A 21,968-nucleotide genomic window follows, 5' to 3' on the forward strand; every position below is an offset into this window, starting at 1 on the left:
AGTCTGACCATTGTATGGAGTACCAATCCGCTACGGAATTGGAGCCCCCCGGCAGATATTCTGCTGCAACTTAAATGTTCTTGCTGAGACAAATCTCCCATAGATCTTTGGCTAAATCTGCCAACATTTAGGATTTTGATACGCCCAATTTGTTGATGTATCTGACGGCTGACCGATTGTCCATCTTCAACACGACAGTACAGCGAATCAGGTCCTTTGTCCAACATTTTATCGCGAAGGAACCCGCCATGAGTTCTAGGCAATTGATATGCAAAACTCGTTCCTCGACGGACCATTTTCCACCTGTGGGGGAAGATCGGGACCGTCAGATAGGCATCTTGCAGATCCAAGCAGACCATCCAATCGTTGGGTCTCAGGAGGTCCCGTAGAAGATGGGTACCCTCCAACTTGAAATGGCGGTATACTAGCCAACCATTGAACTTCCTTAGGTTGATCATCGGACGTTGTCCCCCATCTCTACCAGAAAGAGATTGCTCAAAAAACCCTTTGGGTGTTGTGGTGTCTTGGTTATGGCCTTCTTTTTCATGAGATCTGCCACTTCCTTGTCGATTAAGGCAGCTTGATCTTCTGCAAACTGTAGTGAGCGTGGAGAAACCGGCTGCACCGGGGTACCTTAAAACTCTGTTCGGAAGCCCTGAATGGTTTGTAAGACCCATGCTTCTGCTGTGAGCTTTTCCCAATTGTGTTTGAACTGTGCCAGCCTGCCTCCCAGATCTATGTGGGAAGAAGTGTGGAACCTCACCTGGCTGGGTTTGGAATTGTCCCCTAGTGGAGGCTCTTGAACCATGACTTCTGTAGGGTCTCCGGGATCTGAAGAATTCGCCCTGATGGGGAATTTCTTGCTGGCATCGGAAGCCTTTGGGAGGGCTCTGGATGTAGAAGCGACCGGTCCATGGCCCTCTTCCACGGCCAGCCCTGATGAAAATTTTGGGGTTGAAAATCTTTTTTTATTGACATCTGTGCTTTGTCCAATGAGGTAAATGTTGCTGCGAACTTGCCCAATTCCTTAAGAAAAGGCTTTCCGAAGAGTCCTCCTTGAGCCACGAGACCCGCTTCTGTGGATGCCAAATCGCCCAGCTTCGGGTCCACTTTCAGGAGAAAGGAACGCCTCCTCTCCGTGGAGAGCGCACAATTGGTGTTACCCAAAAATATGATCTCCATTTGGGCCCAACCCAATAGGATTTCTGGTGAAATGGGAGAATTTGAGGCTTTAGCCTTCTCTGCTAAGTCAAGGATTTTCGTCTGAGGGCCACTGACGTCCAGCAACTTATCTTGGCATGAGCGCTATGACCTATCGATCCTTTTCTTCAGGTCCTTGAAGTACTTCTGGAGGAAGGTGGCCATGCGAGGGTCGAGCTTAGGAGTTAGCGCTACCTTCCCAGGAAGGGACGGGCTCGGACATTCTGCTTTAAGACAGGCCCTGACCTCCTTATCCAAATGCTTACTGGCCACGTATTTGGACACCTTTTCCGAGGGAAACCACTCTGAAGAGCTTGGATGATAAGATCCTTGGGGTCCAGCATGTTGGTCATCGGGTCTTGGGCCTTCGATTCCTTTAGATGTGAAGGGCGCCTAGGGCAGGACAGCCCACTTCGTCTAGGGAATCTGCTTGGTCGGACAGAGGAGGGAGTTCCAGTAGGTCATGAGGGCTGTCTTCTGCTGAAGCTTCTGGCCTTATAAAGGCCTTCTTGAGGGACTCAAAAACGTTCAGATCCACGGATTTGTCTGACTTGCGCTACCGTGGTGGACGCCTGGAAAGAGCGACCCTGAGGGAAGGCTATCAAGGGCACCCCCTATAGGAATGGGGCAAATGCAGGCCAGCTCTAGCAAGCGGTGCTTGAAGGGCTCCATCGCCACTGCTACTGCCTGGTGAATGGAGGTGTCTACTGCCTGACAAAACTCATCGTCGCACCTGAAGGGACTCCTCCTCCATATATTCCTGTGCCATTTAGCGACTGTGTAGGCCAGAGACACAAGGGAAAAGATGGATGGGCTGCCTAAGGCGATTCTGGAGCTATCAAGTAGCTTATTCAAGTGCGCGAAGCGCTATCCAAAAACAATTCCCCCTGGGGCCCCCACGCCCTGGAATGTATAAAGGGCAGATTCTTATTATTATTGTTCATATTATTCGTATTAATGCCTGGGCCGGGCCCCTGAGGCAGTGACTGGCGTCAGAACGGCGACAACTGAATGCGCTCAGCCGGATGTCCAGGGAGAAAAAAACTGCCTCCGTATTTCAAAACAAACAGGCATTCAGTGCCTTAAATACAGACACACAAGTTGTGGGCGTAAGGCTTCCAGGCGGCTGGGGACTCTGAAGCGTGTCCGGCTGAAGCGACGCGGCTGTCAGATCCAGCTCTGGAATCTGACAAGCGTGCGTTCGATTGGCAGCCGTCCGTACACCCCTAGCGGTAAGAATGCCGTATCACACTCTCACTGCCCCGAGGCTTGAGCTTGCCGCAACAGGAACTCTGAAATGTGTTCCTGCGGCGCCACTTAGGGCGGCAAAGAGCCCTGCTGCAAAGCGAAATCCCGTAATTATTAGTCTGTTACGAGAAAGATGAGAAAACAGGTACTTAGCTGCTGCCAAGCAGGAAAGAAAGAGGACATCACAGGCGAAGCTACCCGGATGTGATTGAGCGGACCCTGGTGCAGTGATCATGGGACTTTAGGTTTGTTTCCGGTCCTGACATAGAATGAAAGATTTGTCATGAAAACCTGTACACATTAATAAGTCTAATTTCAATAAGTCATTCTTGGCAGTCATGCACTTTGAAAATCAATCAATTTTAAACATAAAAAGTTGGCTTGACACTCTGAAAGCTGTTCATCATGATTTGGATTTGCATAGGTCATTTTTAGCATGTCACTTTTGTGACATTATCTTTCTAAAAAAGAAATCCATTGTAGGAAACATGACTTGCTGTTTCACAAAACTGATTAGAGAAAACAAGGACAATAGGCTTTTCAGAGAGGAAATCTATCTCACAAGTGTATAGGCCTTCTGCAGCATTTAGTCTATCCGGTTTCTAATCTGTTTGTGGTGGTCTAAGGTATGAGTCCCCCAGAAGTGAAAATGAAGAGCACTCTTTGTAATGCTTCTTTAGTGTTTGACTCTTGCGGTGATGGAAGAGCAGCATTGAAGTACTATAACTGGTGTGTATTAAAAGCAGTTAGGCTTTGAGTCCAGTGTTGAAGTTCCCGGAGTAAACGTAAGAAGCATCTTGAGGGTTGTACACAAGTCAACTATTTTGAGAATACAACTATTTTGCGAATATAGGCCAGGCTGCATACAATGTGAACCTTAAGGGTTTGAATAAACTTTCATGATCATTGTGTGTATTTGTTTTACAGTGTGACTGAGCGGGAGAAGATAGGGATTCCTACGGAACCTGAATCTGCAGACAGCAACACTTACCCACCTGCTGTTGTGATCTATGTTGTGGATCCCTTTTCATACACTGCAGAGGATGAATCAACTTCCACCAATCTGTGGCTTCTGAGTCTAATGCGATGCTACACTGAGATGCTGGACAATTTACCCAACAATGTCAGAAATTCAACTGTTATTCAGGTCTGTCCTGTGCTTTATCTTTCCTTGATTACCTTTTATATTTTCACCTTTCACCATAACAATGTTCTGTATTCCATTTTGTCTCATTTCTTTTCCAACTTCATGGATCCCTGCCACAATTTGTTTTCAATCCTTACTTTGTTTCTTGCCTGTTTTTGTTATAGCTGCATAATTTATTTCTCAGATCAACCGTATGCAAATTATTCCTTTCCCCTTTTTATGTTTGTTAGCATTAACCTTGTTATTATGAAAAGTACAAGATGTTGGCCTTTGGTTGGGAAATGAGGGTCATCCAAGTGTAGACAGCTTGAGACCTGTTTGCTGCACAGATGTGCTTAGTGTGGTTTAGAGTAGCTTTAAATCTTACTCTGTTTTGTGACCTGCAGATTGTGCCTTGTGAGTATATGCTCCAAACAGTGAAAGATGAACAGGTCTTCTACATCCAACAACTGAAGTCCCTGGCCTTCTCTGTGTACTGCCAGTGCCGTCGGCCACTGCCCACCCAAATCCACATTAAATCACTTACTGGCTTTGGGCCAGCCTCCAGCATCGAAGTGACCCTCAAGAACCAGCAGGTTTGTGATAAGGGGTTAGGGAGCTTCTAGAGTAAAAGAATGAAAAAGCCTTTTAATCTTTCACAGTTAAAGAAATGTTATCAAATATAAAGTAGGATGTTTTTTTTTTGGAAAGACTGGTTAAAAAAAGGTATTAACTGATGTGTATGCCTCACGTTTTACACATAATATTAACCTGATGGCATATTTACCATATGTCTAAGCAGAATTCAGAGAGCTCTTCTCTGTAGTTGGGACTTTGGAATAAAGAGCAGTCTCAACACAAGTTTAACAGGTATTTTTGTCTTGTATTCACCACCTAAACGTGTTTCAAATTCAACACAACACCTTAATTAAAACTTACCAAAACATTCACTCACACATAAGTTCATCTTGTGACAGGTGGACCGAGAAAAGTGCTTGTCGGCTGCCTTATAGAATTATTCATAATTGTCAGTGTATCCATAAGACCGTATATTAACTGAAAAGAAGGTACCTTTTTCCCTGCGATCAAGATGTCACCTTTTATTTAAACTGTGACCAGCGACATGCTTAGACTTCATGGCTTTGGTTGTTTATTCCTAGCTGGTAAAGGTGCCCACACCACCTCATTGCAAAATACAGAGCACCATTATAAGTGCAGAAAGGGCCATAAGTCCTATTTGTACTGAAGTGATATTAGTGATAGTGTAATCTAATTTTCAGGTCTGGATTGGCAGCCCTAGCGGCATCATAATTTATATGATAAATGTAAAAAGGGCTTTAAGATGCACTATTGAGAGTGGGGCTTTGAGGCAGAAGTTGTGTGACTGTGCTAAAGTAATGTGTTGGTATTCAATTTTTTATGTAAGGGAAAGCTTATTCTCAGCACAGCAGTTCTCAGTTGATTGTGGTGATAAGCCACTGATCAAGGTTATAGGGCGGATCTGTTTATTACGAAAAGTTATGGCAGAGGCAGGCTGGACTAATTAATTGTGAAAAGCATAAGTTACTCAATAGGTCCTTAAGGTTGTATTATCATTACACTGTGCACTAGAATCCGGCTGACATGATTATCTGTATGAAACCAATAACTAACTATTCTTTATGCGTCTCTGCCTTACAGTTCTTATCTCCTACACTTTTAACCACTAGACAGCTGTTTCTTTCAATCCCCAATAGCTGGATATCACCCTCTCCACAGCACTGCTTTTCTGACAGATTTATAATCCTAGATTCTTAGTACTTTCAAATCCATCAGACTGAATTCAGAAAATCTTGAGCAATTCCTCTGACTAGACTAGTTCAGGTGTTCATACTAGACCATTCCAAATCAGAGTGGAATGTGGTCTTGGACACTTTTCCAGGAGGCCCTGATTTTGATCTTCCATGCAAGGTCTGTTATGTCAGCCTGGCAGCCAGGTGTCTTCATCAAAAATTGTATACGCTTGCAGTTGACAAGAATTTGTGACTTGGAGTTCCTCCTATAAGTTTGATCCAACTTCTGAATTCTTGTTAGAGGTGCTGCTTTCTGTGCTGTCATTAACCCGACTAGACTTTGCCTTGGGCACCGATAAAGGTTATGTTTCTATCATCTTTTTTTGTGGCTTCCTGATAAGCCCTCTCTGCTGAAGTCATCTGTTGTGACCCGTTTGCTTAAGGGCTTGCAATATTTGCCCCTCCTGCTCCTTTTGTCATGCCTAGTGGGACCTCAGTCTGGTTCTGACTTTGAGGTCCCCCATTTGAGCCGCTGCCTTCTGCGGGTACTGACCCTTTATACGGTATTTTTGGAGGCCATTATATTGGCCAAGATGATCAGTGAGCTTTAGGCTCTTTCAGTCATGCCCCCATAAACCAGCTTCTACACGGACAGACTGCTCCTTTTGTCATGCCTAGTGGGACCTCAGTCTGGTTCTGACTTTGAGGTCCCCCATTTGAGCCGCTGCATAGCTGCCTTCTGCGGGTACTGACCCTTTATACGGTATTTTTGGAGGCCATTATATTGGCCAAGATGATCAGTGAGCTTTGGGCTCTTTCAGTCACACCCCCATAAACCAGCTTCTACACAGACAGACTGAATTTGTGCCTCCTTTCTACCGGATGTGGTGGCTCTTTCCCATGTCAGCTAAAGCATCATGCTGCCAACATTTTTCACACCACCTTATTCTTTTAAGGAAGAGGAGAGACTACTTAATTTGAACCCCAAAACAGCCATCTCTTTTACATTCATCTCACCAAAAAACACCTGGTGGGCAAGCAGCTTTATGTTGGGTTTGCTGGATTGAAAAAAGGCAAGGCAGTGCACAAATGGACCATCTCTTGATTAATCGTACTTTGCATGAAAGTCCAACACACTAGCTAAGAAGCTGCCTCCTGAATCTACAGTTAGTAGTCTCTACCACAAGAATAAGTTACTTTACTTTGGTAACGCTTTTCCTGGTAGTGACTCTAATCGTTAGTTCCTCACTGACCCACCCATCCTCCCCGCTCTGCATTATTGGCTCCTCACACTAAAGCCTGTTAGATGTCTGCACACTGGTCTTTCCATCGTTGAGTCGTGGCTCTCCATTTTTGGTGCAAAGATGGTCATGAAAACAACTGCGCGCCAGGTGGGGGCCTATGTAAACATCGCTTATATCACTTCCACTGCAGGAAGGCCGATGCGGATCACCCTGTGCCTTCTATCGGCGTACAGAGGTACGGCTAAAGATTTTCCAGACCCAGTCTGATGCCTGGGGAATGTTGTAAGGTGAGGAATCTGTGGTTAGATAGTCTCTACCAGGAAAAGTATTATTGATAAGTAATTTGTTCTTATTGTCCAAATCCAATATAAACCTACATCATCAAGAGTGTAAGCCTATTCATTAGATCCATAATATTCACATCCTCATGCCAGAAATTAAATAAATCAAAATAGTGAGAGTCCCTGAATAAACACTAGGAATGAAAATACTATTGACAGACCATCCACAAACAAAGAAAATACTCTATTGACATCTTAAAACATGGAGACTTTACTTCAAGCAGACTGTCAGTGATCACTCAAGAAACCATTGCATGCTACCTCACAAGTCACCGTCAGCCATTAAAATCTTAGAACTTTAACAATAACTTTCCTAGCAAGCAACACCCATTTCACCCAGAACTGCTAAATAATTTACTGCCTATGGCCAGTAGTGCTGAAACAAGGTTGATGACCTGCTCTATATATCTGCCTAGGCTTTATTTTTCTAAGCAGACCTATATTCCTCAGTTGACCATGGCATCTAATTAAAATCAAGTGCTTTCACAGGCTGCTCATAAAAGCCTGACTTTACCTTTGAAAGCTTGCAGCTGTAGATCTGTCCACTGTAGCTCAAATGCTTCCATGTCTTATACCACCACATCTGGTGTCCACTTGGAAACCATGCTTGAGCCTTGAGTTGATTGAATAGTCTTGTAGATACCCTACTCTGAAAGGTTGTTCTGAAAAACACATACTTGTTAAATTACCACACACTCAAATTGGACCTGGAATATACTCCTATTAAAGCAGCATCCATTGTTGAATCCAATAGTGTTAGAATTTGTGTCCAATCTGCAACCAGCTTGTCCCCATCACCTCTGCATGGCGAGCGAGTAAGCTTCGGGCTCTGTGTCAGTCCACTATCTTCTTCCCAGAAAAACTTGTCCTGTGGACTCTGACATCCTTCCTGCAGAAAGTTGTGGCGCTGTTCCACACCGGTCATCACCCTGCCGGTGCGCTGAGTTCCACCTTACCCCTGTAAAAAAGAGTGGCTCCATTGCTTGGACCCCAAGAGAGTACAGAACTTCAACATTGATCATACCAAAGATGACCAGGTGGATGATCAGTGCTTTGTCGGTTCTATGGAGTAAAAACGTTCAAGGCAGTGCAGAAGCGAACCATATCCAGCTGGTTGTGCTCTGCATAAAGATCTGTTACACACTGGCCAAAAAGCAGCCTCCAAAAAGTTTGCATGCGCATTCATAGAGGGCCAAAGCTGCTACCGTTGCACTTGCACGTGGAGTCCCTGTTCTAGATATTTCCAGGCAGCTTTGTGTGCGTCTCACCACACAAAGCACCATTGTTTAGACAGTCATGTTTCTCGAGAAGGGCATTTTGCCTGCTTGGTCCTGCAGGACTTTTTGGTTTGAGTCCAATCAGAACTACCTCCTATAGTTATTGCTTTGATACCTTTTCAAAAGATGAGGAACCTGCAGCTAGAAGTCGTTACCAGAAGAACAAATTACTTACCTTTGTTAGCCCTGTTTCTGGTGGAGGCTAACTAGCTGCAGATTTCCCACTGATCCTCCCATCCTCCCCGTTCTGCAATTGGACTCTATCCATTAATAAGGTCCCTAGGTCAGCACGTGAAAATGGAGTGTGTATATAGACCTTGCACGTCATTTTTGGAATGGAATGATATCCATGCGGAGCCCCAAGGTGCCACCTTCCGGAGCAAGGAGATACTGCTGAAAAGTTTCCTGATCCAATCTGAAGCCTGGGAAGTATTCAAATGTAAAGTATCTGTGGCTAGATAGTCTCTAACAGAAAACTTGTTCAGCTGTCTCCTTGATGAGCTACTGCTGCCAGTTATGCATCTTTCTATTTCAGTAGCCATCCACTCTCAAAACGTACTCAAGTAGACAAAGCAGTTTTCTCTCCTCCCACGTTTTAATGTCTTTGCCCAGTTGTTATTGGATTTTTGTGATTCATTTTATGCAGATGTTCCTGCTAGTTGCCAACCCAGACTGTGACACATTTAAATTGCTGAATGCATAATTCTTTGGGTTCAGTAAGGTCTAGCTAGTGGCATCTGAGTAACCCCTTGCTCTGGCACCCAGGTCGTAAAAGAGGTATGTTAACAGCAGCGTGCTTTAGGCATCAGATTTTCCCATCTGAATTTTCCCATTGTTTTGTCTCCAGAGGTTCAAGATTCTGCGTTCAGCATTGTTCCAGTGACAAATGTTTTTCATGTTTTAAATGCAGCAGCAGATTCTTCCTCATGCAGGGTGCTAAATTGTGGAATTCTCTGCTGCTCCAGCATAAAAAGGAAGTAGAGATGCATTTTTTTGGAGGAAATTCAAATCACAGCTATTAAAGGGGAAACATTTATCTTGCTAGTGCAGTGCTAGTTTCTCTGTGCCTCCTTCGAAAGGTATTTGGACTCTAAAAGTGTCGTCCTAGACATGTTAGAGAACCTAACCATTCTTCATAAATTGAGTAGATCACCTGCACCCCCCCTCCCCCCAGTGAGAATGTCACTCACAGACCAATGGCAAATGTCATCTCTTCTACAGCACCTGTGTGATACAACTATCACACTCCTACCTTCACAATACTTATGAATAACTTAGCATTTGCAGTGGAGTACATAAGTCTGAGTTTGATTTTGAACTGCCGAAACTCTATTGAGCAAAAATTATGGTTTGTAGGACCAGACGGTCTGCTTAGGTCTTCCTATCAGTATGCATATCTTGCTGACCTGCTTCTCAGTCTACAGAGTCAGAAATAAGTTGCTCTTTACTTCACTTGATTTTATTGAATGTATATAACGATTTGGAAACTTTATCATGAGTCCCAGGACATGCAGGGGTTAAGCTCATACCGCAACAATCCAAGCAATTTTACCTCTGATGTCCTGGGGCTTTACCATAGTATTGTGCCCAAAAATAAGCACCAAGTACAAACCACTAGTATTTGTCCCTCAGGATAGTGAAGTCGAGCAGTCCAAGGCCATACTGAGGGAGGTGGTATAGGGTAACACAATAGTTTTTGTATGTTGAAAATAGCCGGAAATAGCAAATGGTGTTCTCCATGTTAAGGTAGTGTGCACTATCTTTGGTGCATGCTTGGACTCATTGGGACAGATTTTCTGGCCTACCTTGGCTTCCCTAGTCTACTCCTCGTGTAGGAAATATGGCTAGGTTTGTGGTTTTATAGCCCCCAAAGTTTGTTGTTCCTTAAGTGTTGCACCTTTAAACTGTTAGTTTTTTTTTGTTCTGGAAGGGTCGTCTTGCTCCTTTGTACTGTATGGGGGGGCCCCGGGGCTCCCAGTTGAGTCCATTCATGCATAGCCTACCAAGAGTGGTTATGCTGAGTTTGCCCTGGCCTAGCCCATGCTGTTGTTGCTAGTCTCATGGCTAGTGCACAGGCATGTGCTCTGGTGAAGATGATGTGGTGGCATACGCACACATGTGAGATTGAGGGTGCGATGTGGCAGTGCTGCTCTGGATCCTTGCTGGTTGTTCATTCTGTGTCCAAAACACAAAACTCACCACCAATGTTTCACCAGTGAAATTTATCAGCATTAGGTGTGGAGTCCACACTGATAATACCCAGACATGATGAAGAGAGTATAAGTGTTGAAAAAAAGAGTTCCCCTTCCCAGGATGCTCGGTGATACAAGCACACAGAGCTCAATTAGGTCCTGAATCTCTAACTTTTTCAGAAACAATAACTTTTTTGCAAATCTGTTTCAGAAATGTTTTGTGTTGGTTAGTGCATGTCCTCATTACAATTCTATCATTGATAAAGATAATCTTGAGGATATCTATTTCCAATGCGAAATCCTTGGTGCTGCTATTTATTTTTTTTAATCTTTTTTACGGATTTCTTTTTACTATATAACACACCCAGATTCAGTAGGGAGCCAGCAGTGAAATATGGCAAGATGCAAGGATGTGGCTGCACAGTGCCACAAGAAGAAGCCCCATGAGTTCCCTCCACTTGAAGCCCAACAGGGAGCAGCAAATGAACAAAGAATGTTATACGTAATCAGCCTAAGGCAGTCCCAAATGATCGTATCTCCTCATGCAGGACCATGAGCGGGACGGGCAGGTGTAGGAAGCGGTCTCTCTATAGTGCACTATAATAAAGTACACTGTGCAGATAGTCAAGTGGATCCCCAATTGGTATTGCAGAGGCAAAAGTGGATAGGACTAATACTCCATTTGTGGTAGTGTGGGTGGACAGTTAGGCCTATCAGAGGGTAGTGCTAAGCATTTGTTGTACTCACAGAGGCAATAAATGAGACACACACTTAAAGAATAAATCTGGGACTAATTAAGAAAAATTACAATTATTTTTATATATGTTTAAAACCCAAGAGCTACGTAATCAGGTGAGTAGACTTTCAAGCATAAATACTTTGTAGTTTCAAAAATAGACAGTGCAATTTTCAAAGTTCTCTGAATGTTATCCTGTGGAGCTAAAACAATGTTCAGCAACACAAGGTTAACAATGACTTACGCAGCCATTCTCAGGGAGTTAAGGTAAGTTCTAGGCAGTGATCAGAACCACACCAATAGGTCACACTGGGCCGCACTGGTGCAGCCGGGTGCAGTTAGGCGTCAAGTGCCCATTGGTTTCCTATGGGATATTGACCTTATGACCAACAGGCTGCAGGCTGTGGCTGGAAAGCCATTTGGGGACAACGAACAGGTAGGTAGTAGACTTGGGGTGCTCTGGGACGTAGGTGTACCTTTGGTCTTCTCCTGTGCCCAGGGCTGACGGATGCAGGGGTGTCTTTTGGTGTCAGGTTTTCTCATCCAGCAGCACTCTCGGGGTCACGGGTGCAGTGTTGCCGTAGGTGTCGGTTTTTCTCTCACCACCAGGCTGGGTGCCCTCACATATGCTTTGATGCACTAGGCTTTAGGAGTGACTTACACCTAGCACATGCAATAATAGGGGACCTGGCACAGGGAGTGATAGGGGACCTGGCACACAGGGGGTTAGGTGAAGTGCCCCTGCGGGTGGCACAATTGGTGCTGCAGCCCTCAGAGACCTTCCTTAGTAACCACAGGCCCTAGGCACCAGGGGTACCATTTACTAGGAACTTACAGTGATAGCTAAAGAGTTTGCCAAAACTGTGCAGTTTTGGGAATGGGATCTGGCACTGGCGTCCTGTTTAGCAGTGACCCAGTGCACTAACAGTCAGTCACATCAGAAACCAGGCAAAAAGTGGGGGATAATCATGCCAAAAAGGTTGCTTTCCTACAGCAGGGTTCGAAGTGTATTACCCTCAATTTGGCCCAGTTATTCTAGACTTTGATGTTTCTGTGGGCATCCCCTGGCTAGGTATACCGTGGGTCCAGGCCCACGTTGTAGTCCATACCTGTGGACCACCCAGCCGCCAGTGGGGCTGTAGTGTCTTTCCATGCTCTTGCAATATTGTGCTCAGCTATTATTAGCCCCAACCGAAGTAGTGCCCTCTTGTATCTGTTGTGCCCCCTGCCAGCCGCCTCACCCTTTCAGGTCGTCTGTAATGTCTAACAGAATCAGTTTTGGGCCCCTAGGAAGTTCCCATCCCAGTACTGTTGGCAAAGTCACTAGCACCCCCTCCCAAAAATGTGATAAACAGGGGCCATACCAGGATGTATGCACTAGGTTCCTCGTGGGGTCTCCACATTGTAGGCAGGTTCAAAAAGCAATTGGTCCCAGTTTGAGCAGCTATGCCCTCATGAGGTAAGTGTGATGTAGCAAATCTGATAGACTTCTAGTTGTAGTTTCCTTACCTTATAATTTTCCTCCCGGCGTCAGACTGGATCCGGAGATTTTTTTCTTCGAGCAGTACCCTTGTGCGTCGGTAGGTGGTGTCGGTTGACTCCGCAGGAGTCGTTGGCATCGTAGTCGCCATGATGATGTCGGGAGTAGTACATAGACGCCGCCTCAGCGCTGTGACGTCAGTTCTTTTCTGTCCGCGCCATGCGCTGATCTGGAGAGAGCTACCCTGATCTCTTTTTGGCCGAGTTCGACTGTTTTGTAGAGTTACTCCACGTAGGTCCTACTCTTGCTTGAGGGGAAGTCTGGAGACCATTTGCGGAGCCACTACCATTCTTCGTCCTCCAAGTCTTCGGGCACAGGTAAGAAGTCGTCAAATCGGTCCCTTCGACTTCACCCAGTTGCTCGGCTGATTGGACACAGGAGTAGCGTTGACGCTCAAGGCCTCTGTCTTCAGAGCCTGCTTCTGGGTCCGCTCCACGATTCCCTGAATTTCCGGGAACTGGTCTGACACCTGCCCAATTAAAGGAGTTTTATAAGGCCATGTGCCTAATTTTTGGGCAGACCGATCCCGATACGGTGCCTTTTGGGCCCAAGGGGTTTGGTCGAGGGGACTTTGGGTTCCGTGCCGGTGGCTCCGGCCACTGAGGTCACCTCCGGATCTGCTTGCGGATCCGCACAGACACCTGTTGTACCACTGAGACCTTCCCCGGCGCTGGTTCGATTGTCGCGCCCGACGTCGGTGGTGCCCCCCCATCGACGTCGACCTGATCCTTATCCCCGCCGTCTGTCTTCGATGGGGTCTACTTACCCCAGGTCGGGTTTGGACCCTTTTCCTTATGGGTACGAACTTGGGGAAGGATTGGAGGGTCCCTGGACCCTTATGAATACCAGGGTGACCCATCTTTGGTCTGGGCACAGGAATGGGGCGAGGCCAGTGGACTGGACACTTCTCGAGACTCTGGCATGCTGTCTTCTCCTACCGTGGCTATGGCGGAGGGAATGACTTATGCTATGGGCTCAGTAGGGTGGCTGAGGTCCTTGGCCTTGAGCTTCCTACTGTACAGGTCAGGTCCAATCTCCTGACTGAGGTGCTTCAGCCAAGGGCTCCCACATCTGAGCCCCTTTTCCCATTCAATGAAGCCCTCACCGATGTGCTTTTCAGTACTTGGTCCAAACCCATCACAGGGGATTCTGTGAACAGGACTATCGCACACTGCCATCGGCCCGCCCCGAACAACCCTAAATTCCGGTCCCAACACCCTATGCCTGAGAGGCTTGTCATCCAGGCTTCCTCTTCCTCAGGCGCATTCCCTTCTACACCCCCGGATAGGGACTCAAAAAAGCTGGAGCAATTTGGGAAGAAGATGTTTTCTTCCTCCAGTCTCGCGCTGCGGTCCATGAACACCGCATGCCTTTTCGACCACTATACCCACTCTGTGGGATACGGATGCGCAAGTTCTGCCGCAGATACCGGAGGAGGCCATGCTATCGTCTCCCAAGCTGTCAATGATGGGAGAGATGCGGTGAAGTTCACGATCCGATGTGAGCTGGACACGAACGACTCTCTGGGCAGATCGGTTGCTACCACGGTGGCCTCGAGACGCCACGTCTGGTTGCGTACTTCTGTTTTTTCAGGGGATGTCTAAGAGTCTCTTATGGACAGGAGCTGATATAAAAACCTTAGGCAGGACACCATCTTAAATATGACCGAACGTATGAGTAAGGACAGCTGGAGGGAGGACCAGACCTTCACTTCTTGCGCTAGAGGTACCATTTGAGACTGGAGGTTGGTCTTGTGGGTGCGGGCTCTACCTTCCGTAATAAATATCCCCAGGTATTTGAAACCCAAGGAAAAGACTTGTATCTCTGGTGCCCACGGCATGGTTGTCGGGCATTAGGCCATGGGATAAATTGATGAATTGGCTCTGTTTACGCAGAGGCCTGAGTAAGTCCCAAATATTTGAAGAATTTGGAGGGCCAGGGGACCTGTCACGTCTAGGGCCATTGAAAAACACGAACCAGGACATCGACCCTCGCCAAAGCCTTTGGGGGACTCAATGGCAAGGACAAAGAGGAGAGAGGGGGCATCACTGATGTGGGCCGCACTTCACATTGAACCACTCTGACCTAGCTCCACTGACTTGCACCATCGCATGAAGGCCTGTGTGTAGCAGCTGCACATAACTAATGAATTTGGGCCCGAACCAGGCATGAGTCAACAAGGCAAATAGATAGTCCCAGTTCATGGAGTTGAACACCTTTCGAAAATACATGGATAGCATAGCCTGATGTCCGGGTGGTATGGCGCTCATCTCGAAGGCATTGTAAAGTTTCCGTATGTTGTGCCCATTTGGCCATGAGCCGGGATTGATCGATGTGAACAAGATGGCCAATCAGTCCTGCAAGGTGATTAACTAGCACCATGGCGGATAGCTCGAATCTCTGCATTTAACAAAGATATTGTTCTCTATTCCTCAAATCAGGTTCCTTGGAGGCCTGCTTTTGGGATCCACCACTATATCTGCTGCCCTAAGGTCTCTGGTCAACTGCCTCTTGTTAGGGCTTTGTTAAAGGTCTTGAGCAGGAGCCTGCTACCCTGAGGCCATACATGTCTCCAAAACTCCGCCGGGAAGCAGTTGCTCCTGGGCACATGAGCAGTCTAGAGCTGTGCAAGAGCAGCTCTCAACTCCTCGCAAGTGATCTCTGCTTCCAGGGAATCACTAACCACCAGAGACCAGGCACGGTAACAGCAGATCAGCCACAAATTTGTATAGGTTGATTGGGGCCTGCTGGATCAGAACCATAAAACCTCTGGTAATATCCAGTGAAGACTTTTGCCAATGCCCTACTGCCTTTTAAATGTGACTCGACGTAAGCCATAGGGACACCAGAGGCACAGGGAGTACATAACCAATGCAGTTTTTTACTTGTTGTCCCTCCCATTGATAGATGCAAGTGTGTGTAGCCATCCACGCCTCGTGCCTCCTGCATGACTTCTTGCTGAAGCAACATTTGCAAATGTACTGAGGCACGCAGGATTGAGGTTTTCGCCACAGCCAAGTATTGTTGTTCAAGCTCAAGGACCCGAGACCCACGGTCTGCCACAGTCTGTTGTGCTTGGCGCCATTTCCCCATGTCATAGCGGACAATTTCCACACATAGGGTGGCCTAAGGGCCTCCCAGAAGATACCTGGGAAATCTGCCGACCCACTATTTTCCTTCAAGAATCTGTGACACATATGGCGGCTCCAGGGGCTCATGTCCACCGGGCCACAAATTGGCCCAGTCTCCAGGCAAGGTTCATCATTATCGCCAATTGATCAGACAGCCCCTTTGCCAATATTCAGACAGCAAGCACTCATTGGCCTTTCTGCCGGGGGAGAGAAGGTAACCCAGGCAGGAAACAATTTTGTGTGCTCAGGAGTAAAAAGTGTAGCAGCGAAGCTCTGGTGCGGTACGCGGTACCTTCCATGCTTCAGCTAGGGACATACTATGTAGAAGAGTGGAAAGGACCGCTGAACTAGATCCACCAAGGATGAGACAGAAGTGTGGTCAACTCTAGGGTCATTGTTGAGATCCCCTCCTAGAATCCACAGGGCTGCCAGTAGTTCCATGAGGAGGCTGCTCAACAGTCTCTTGAATTTGGAGGTGAAGGGCGGGGGAGCCTATACATAGTCAAGGGAGATCGGGGACCGCCGGAGTGTACCGTTTGCCACCACAAAGCGCCCTAGGGCATCATGCCACACCCGGAACACCAAGAAAGAAAAGTTAGGAGATCAAAATGGTAACGCTCACTTGAGCCCTGGTGAAACCCTGAATGGAAGGCCTGCGATTACCTCCCCAATCGGACCAGAAAGGAGCATTGGGTACCCATGAGATATCTCGCCTGGAGCATCAAAATGTCAGGATCGAGCTTGTTGGCAGCCTTCAAATTAGCCCCCCAGCTACTCGAGTGACAATGTGCGTGATGTAGGTCTATATATAGTGACCATGCAGTTGCTGACTGAATGTCTCTAGATGTACCAAAGCTGGATCAAAATCAAACCCCCCCACCTCCCCCTCCAACACTTTCAAACCCCAACGCCCACCCCATACTTCTCCAGCGTGAAGTACCTGTTGTGATGCAACGAAGGACAGTAGCCAACCCGGCTAGCCTGAAATGTATATCTCCCTGAACGTGCAACACCCCCCCCACTCCATCTTCCTACCCACAAAACTCTCCCGCCCACCCTCTTTCACAACCTCCAGTAAAAGCAGAATCGTAAAATAAAACTGCTTCAGCCAGGAATGGCAGCCATCTGCTTGCCAGACAACACCTTCTCACCAACATGTGCAGGCACCTGCCAAGTTTATACAAACCGGTTAAGTAGAGGGTTCTTGCAAGGGCAGCAGCAGGTCTGAGTCCATCGTCTGTTGAGAGATTGTTGTGCCGGGCGTGATCTGGGTGGAGGCCCCTCCAGTTCTAGAGAGGGCACCCTATGAGGTCTGTGCCGATGAGCAGTGTGCCACTTGCCAGAGGGAGCTCCCTCCCTCCCACACTACCTGGCTGCCCGCCCCCTACCTCCCTTCAGGGAGATGGAGCATCCATTTTGAAGACTGGGCTACTCCTCTGCCCAGTCCCAAGCCGTCTTTGGTGTGTCCAAAAACAGTCTTGTCCTGAAAAGTAACATTCAAATGGGCTGGGAAGAGGAGCATATATGGAATTTTCATGGTCCTGAGTTTTTTTCACATCCAAATAGAATGTCCACTGATGATGCACCTTTAGGGCATAGTCTGGGAAGATCATGACTGGGGAGGATTGGAACACCAGGGACCTCAGCCTGCCTGCCACCCTGAGGACAGTGTCTCGGTCAGCGTAATTGAGGACCCAGGCTATGAAGGGACGAGAGAGGGAGCCCACCGGCGTTTCGGCATTAGAACTCTGTGTGCCCTTTCTATGATGAAGCAAGCCAACAGCTCCTAGGTAGGCACCCAGCTTTCAAGCCAGTCAGAGATGAATGAAGTCGGCATGGACCTCTCTGCTCCCTCGAGGATGTCCACAATGCGCAAGGTATTGTGTTGCGATCGCCCTTCAGCATCCTCCACTCAGGCCTCCAAGTAACTGATGAGACGTTGTAGAGAGGAGATTCAGGATTCATGCGATTTGACCATGTCCTCCATTTCAGGGACTCTACCCTACCCTTCTCTGACCCTGGCTGCTGCATTCTTGAGGTCTTGCCGACTCAGGGAAATGTCTACTTTCAGTTCCCCTGTCTTCCCCTGTAGGAAGCTGGCTCTGTATACTATATCAGAATGAGTTATAGTGTGCACAGAGCCTTAACAGAGGCTAAAGTAGATAATAATGCCCTGTTTTGTGGTAGTGTGGTCGAGCAGTTAGGCTTATCAGAGAATAGTGCCAAGCATTGCCTGTAAACCCACAGACAATAGAAGAAGCACACACTAAATGACTTAACTCCAGACCAGTCGTTTTTATATACCAAAAATATATTTTCTTAATTAATTTTTAGAACCACAAGATTCAAGTTGCAGGTAAGTACTTCAGTAGTTTTGTATTTCACAGATATATCAATAGCACTTTGTTTGAAATCGATAAGTTGTGCAGTTTTTGAAATATTGGCAATTATATGTATTAAAAGTTGACAGTTTTCAGAAACTGTTCCTGTGGGGTGGGGGGGAGAAAAGTTAGATCGATTTGCAGATAAGTACAACACTTACCATTCCAGTCTCCGGGGTTTAGGAAGTTCACAGGTTGGGGTTCAAGTTAACCCCAAACACTCACCATCAGCAACACGCGGCCCGCCGGGTGCAGAAGTCAAAGTGTAGGCAAAATGAACAGGGGCTCCTATGGAGACTGGGGGCACTCAGTTTCAGATCTGCAGACAAGTATGTACCCGCAACTTCGGAGGGCAGACCTCAGGGGTTTAGAGGAGCAGCTAGGGGGGAGGGGCCAAAAGTAGGCACCAAACAAATACCCTCAGTGGTGCTGGGGTGGCCAGGCGCAGAGTGCAAACAAGGTGTCTGGTCTCCAATGATTCTCTACGAGGGGACCCCGGGGGTCACTTAGAGGCTGCAGGGGAGATCCAGGAGGTCATCTCTGGCAAACCACATGCTGGACAGGGAGGAGGGCCGCCTGCTGAATGTTCCTGCACTGTAGGTCGAGTTCTCCAAGACCTGGGGGCTGGGGGTGCAGTGTCTATATAGGTGTGGGATATCTTTGTCTGGAACTTTTGCTGTCAGGGAGGTCCTCGGGATTCCTTCTGCAGGCGTTGTCGTGAAGGGGTGGAGAGGGCAACTCAAGGTGGGCACTTGGGGATCCTCTCTAGCTGGTTGGGCCACCTGGACATGGCCCGTGGGCGTCAGGTGCAGAGTGGTCAGGACTCGCGCATTCGGAGTGAGGCTGGAGTCTTTGGTGGTTGTTTCTTCTTTGGACAGGGCCGCTGTCCACATAAGTTCTTGTTCCTTTTGGGTGCAGGGAGTTCCTCTGGAGCTTGGCAAAGGTCGCTGGTCCTGCTGGATGAGTCGCTGTGCTTGTGTAGGTTCTTTGAAGCAGGAGACAGTCCAGTAGGGCTGGGGCCAATTCAGTTGTCGTCTTCCTTCTTTGCTGGGGGTTTCAGCTATGTAGTCCTTCTTCTTTTTAGGTCGCTCCGCAATCTGGTGAGCTGGGTTCAGGGAGGCCCTTAAATTATAACTTTAGGGGTGTTTCAGGGGTCAAAGGGCAGTAGCCAATGGCCACTGTCCCTGAGGGTGGCTACACCCTCCTTTTGCCCACTCACTTAGATCAGGGGGGCACAACCCTAATCCTATTGGTCCCTGTCCTCCAAACCAACATGGCGGATTTTGCAGGGAGAGGGTCACCTCAGCTCTGGAAACCTTAGGGGTGGTCCTAGCTGGGGCGGTCACTCCTCTGTTTTCCCTAATTTTCCCCCGGAGTTTCTGCCAAAAGTGGGACTTTGTCCAGGGGGCGGGCAACTCGGACACTGTAATCGGAGGCTTGAGCCTTTGAGGCTCACCGCCAGGTGTTACAGTTCCTGTAGGAGGGGAGGTGTGAAGCACCTCTACCCAGGACAGGCTTTGTTTCTGACCACAAAGAGAGCAAAGGCTCTCACCCCATGTGGTCAAAAACTTGTCTGAAAGTGGCAGACTGGTACAGACCGGTGGTCAGTCCTGCACTAGCATCTCTAAGATGCCCTCTGGGTGCATTTTTCAATAAATCCCACACTGACATAATTGGGGGTATATCCTGCTGAGACGTTTGATATCAATCTTCCCAGTATTCAGTGAAGCCATTATAGAAATGTGGAGTTTGTTCTGCCAAACTCCCTGACCATATACTCAATATGGCTATGCTGCACTTAAAATGTCTAAGAATGGACTTAGACACTGTAGGGGCATATTGCTCATGCAGCTATGCCCTCACCTGTGGTATAGTGCACCCTGCCTTAGGGCTGTAAGGCTTGCTAGAGGGGTGTCTTACTTTTGCCACAGGCAGTGGTTTGTGGGAATTGCATCCTGAGAGGGTTGCCATGTCAACTTTGTGTTTTTCTCTCCACCAACAAACACAAAGCTGCAAAGGCAGTGTATATGTGCTTTGTGAGGGGTCCCCTAGGTTGGCATAATACATGCTGCAGCCCTGGGGACCTTCCCTGGCCACAGGGCCCTTGGTACCATGGGTACCTTTTACAAGGGACTTAAATGTGTGCCAGGGGTGTGCCAACTGTGGAAGCAAAAGGTTCAGCTTTTGGGAAAGAACACTGGTGCTGGGGCCTGATTAACTGGTGTCAACATTAGGCAAAAAATGTGTTGGTTGGGGTAACCATACCAACAGTGGCACTTTCCTACATCCCCTCAAAGGTTTCTTTGAGGTCTTGGATTGTTTGCAATATGTCGGTCTGTAGGCTCCTGGGGTAATACCCATCCCCCTCTCCCCGCTTGTCGCCCCAGCAGCCTCCGCTAGTGCTGCCTGTTTGGTGTACTTATCTATTTTCTGTTGCGCTGTAGAACCGGAGAGCGTGTCTCTCACCATGATAGGGTTGATAGCCAGGAAAGAGGGGGATATAGGGGTCTCCAACGCTAGCAGCAAGAAACAACTATTTGTGTGCTGCCCTCATGGAACGGCCGTACCACCAGCCGGGCCCAGCGGGGCAATCGTGGTACCAGTGGGACTCTCGTCTCCAGCTCACCTGCTGCTCTCCTCCACAACTAGGATCAACTCTGACCAGCTGTGTCGATGCCACTGTAAAGCTCATCCCCACTGTGTTACTGGTTTTGTGATTGGCAGCATCCCCAACTCCCACCAGACACGCTTGTCGAGGTCATAGTAAGGTCAGGCCATATGTGCCACATAGCTTGATGATGCTGCCGAGTGTGTCTGGCCCCCCCCCTGATGCATTCTGCACTCAGGAACATGGCCACCACACAGCCCCAGATCCAAGGCCAGTGGTATCACTTTGGAGAGGGGTGGGGGGGGGGGAGAGAGAGAGAGAAGGAGAGTTGCTGCTGCCACCAATCCAAGCAAACCAGGCGAGCCCTTGCTTCCCCGGCAACTGCAGCAATGGGCTAGCCAGTGACTGATACAGGGCCCACACCCTCCCAAGAGGGGAGCGTTCCCGTGTGAGGCCCTTTGGCTGCCCTCGGTAGCTGACCCCCGCGCTGAGGCCAAGAAGCAGCACTCCTGCAGCTGCAGGGCTCCTCCCCCATTTGTCTGAACCCAGTTGCAGCAGAAATGGCCTGGTGCCCAGAAGTGCAGGCTAAAATGCATTATCGGGTTCTTGCGCTCTCATCCGCTCTCAGGGCAGTAGCCCCCACGGCAGAAGCACAGATAATGGCGACTGACCTCCACCCAGGCCAGGCCTCCAATGTGAGCCTCAATGGATGCAACCTGTCCATCGGCACACACTCAACTTACTGGCCTGCCACCAGGATCTCCGTCCTCACGTCCCCACCCCCAGGGAGGGGGGCTCTGCCTCGCTCCAAACAGTGTAGTCATTAGCAGAAACACTGACGTGATGCCCCTGCCTCCAGCCCATACAGGGAGGCCCACCTCCCCTTACGGTGTCATCTGCTGGCTCCAGTGACAATCTTCTCAAGTCCCTGCAGTATAAGGCAGTTGCAGTGGAGGTGCTGCACTCAGTGGGTCAACCCGGGCTGGATAACCCCGGGATCTATTGCCAGGAACTGATAATTGGTGTGGTTCAGCTGAGCTCTCTTACAGAGCGCCCACCATTGCTGGCAGTAAAGCCAAACATCCCCTTGGTGCTGCTATTTAAACAACCCAGTGTTCAGTTCTTATTTCTCATTCAAACTGACCCTCAGACAGCATCTGTTTATGATCTTT

General features: G+C 48.0%; 1 protein-coding gene across 2 annotated transcripts in view; it reads left to right on the plus strand.

Annotated features, from left to right (window-relative positions):
- Positions 1-21,968, plus strand: part of MED13L (mediator complex subunit 13L) — a 982,865-nt gene that overhangs the window by 820,886 nt on the left and 140,011 nt on the right. For both annotated transcript variants that reach the window (XM_069214516.1, XM_069214517.1), the window contains exons 22-23: positions 3,376-3,595; positions 3,982-4,170. In XM_069214516.1, coding sequence (XP_069070617.1) covers positions 3,376-3,595; positions 3,982-4,170 — 409 coding nt within the window. The remainder of the gene's footprint in view (positions 1-3,375; positions 3,596-3,981; positions 4,171-21,968) is intronic.

This window comes from Pleurodeles waltl, chromosome 11, assembly GCF_031143425.1.
Source record: "Pleurodeles waltl isolate 20211129_DDA chromosome 11, aPleWal1.hap1.20221129, whole genome shotgun sequence".
In the NCBI taxonomy this organism is placed as follows: domain Eukaryota; kingdom Metazoa; phylum Chordata; class Amphibia; order Caudata; family Salamandridae; genus Pleurodeles; species Pleurodeles waltl.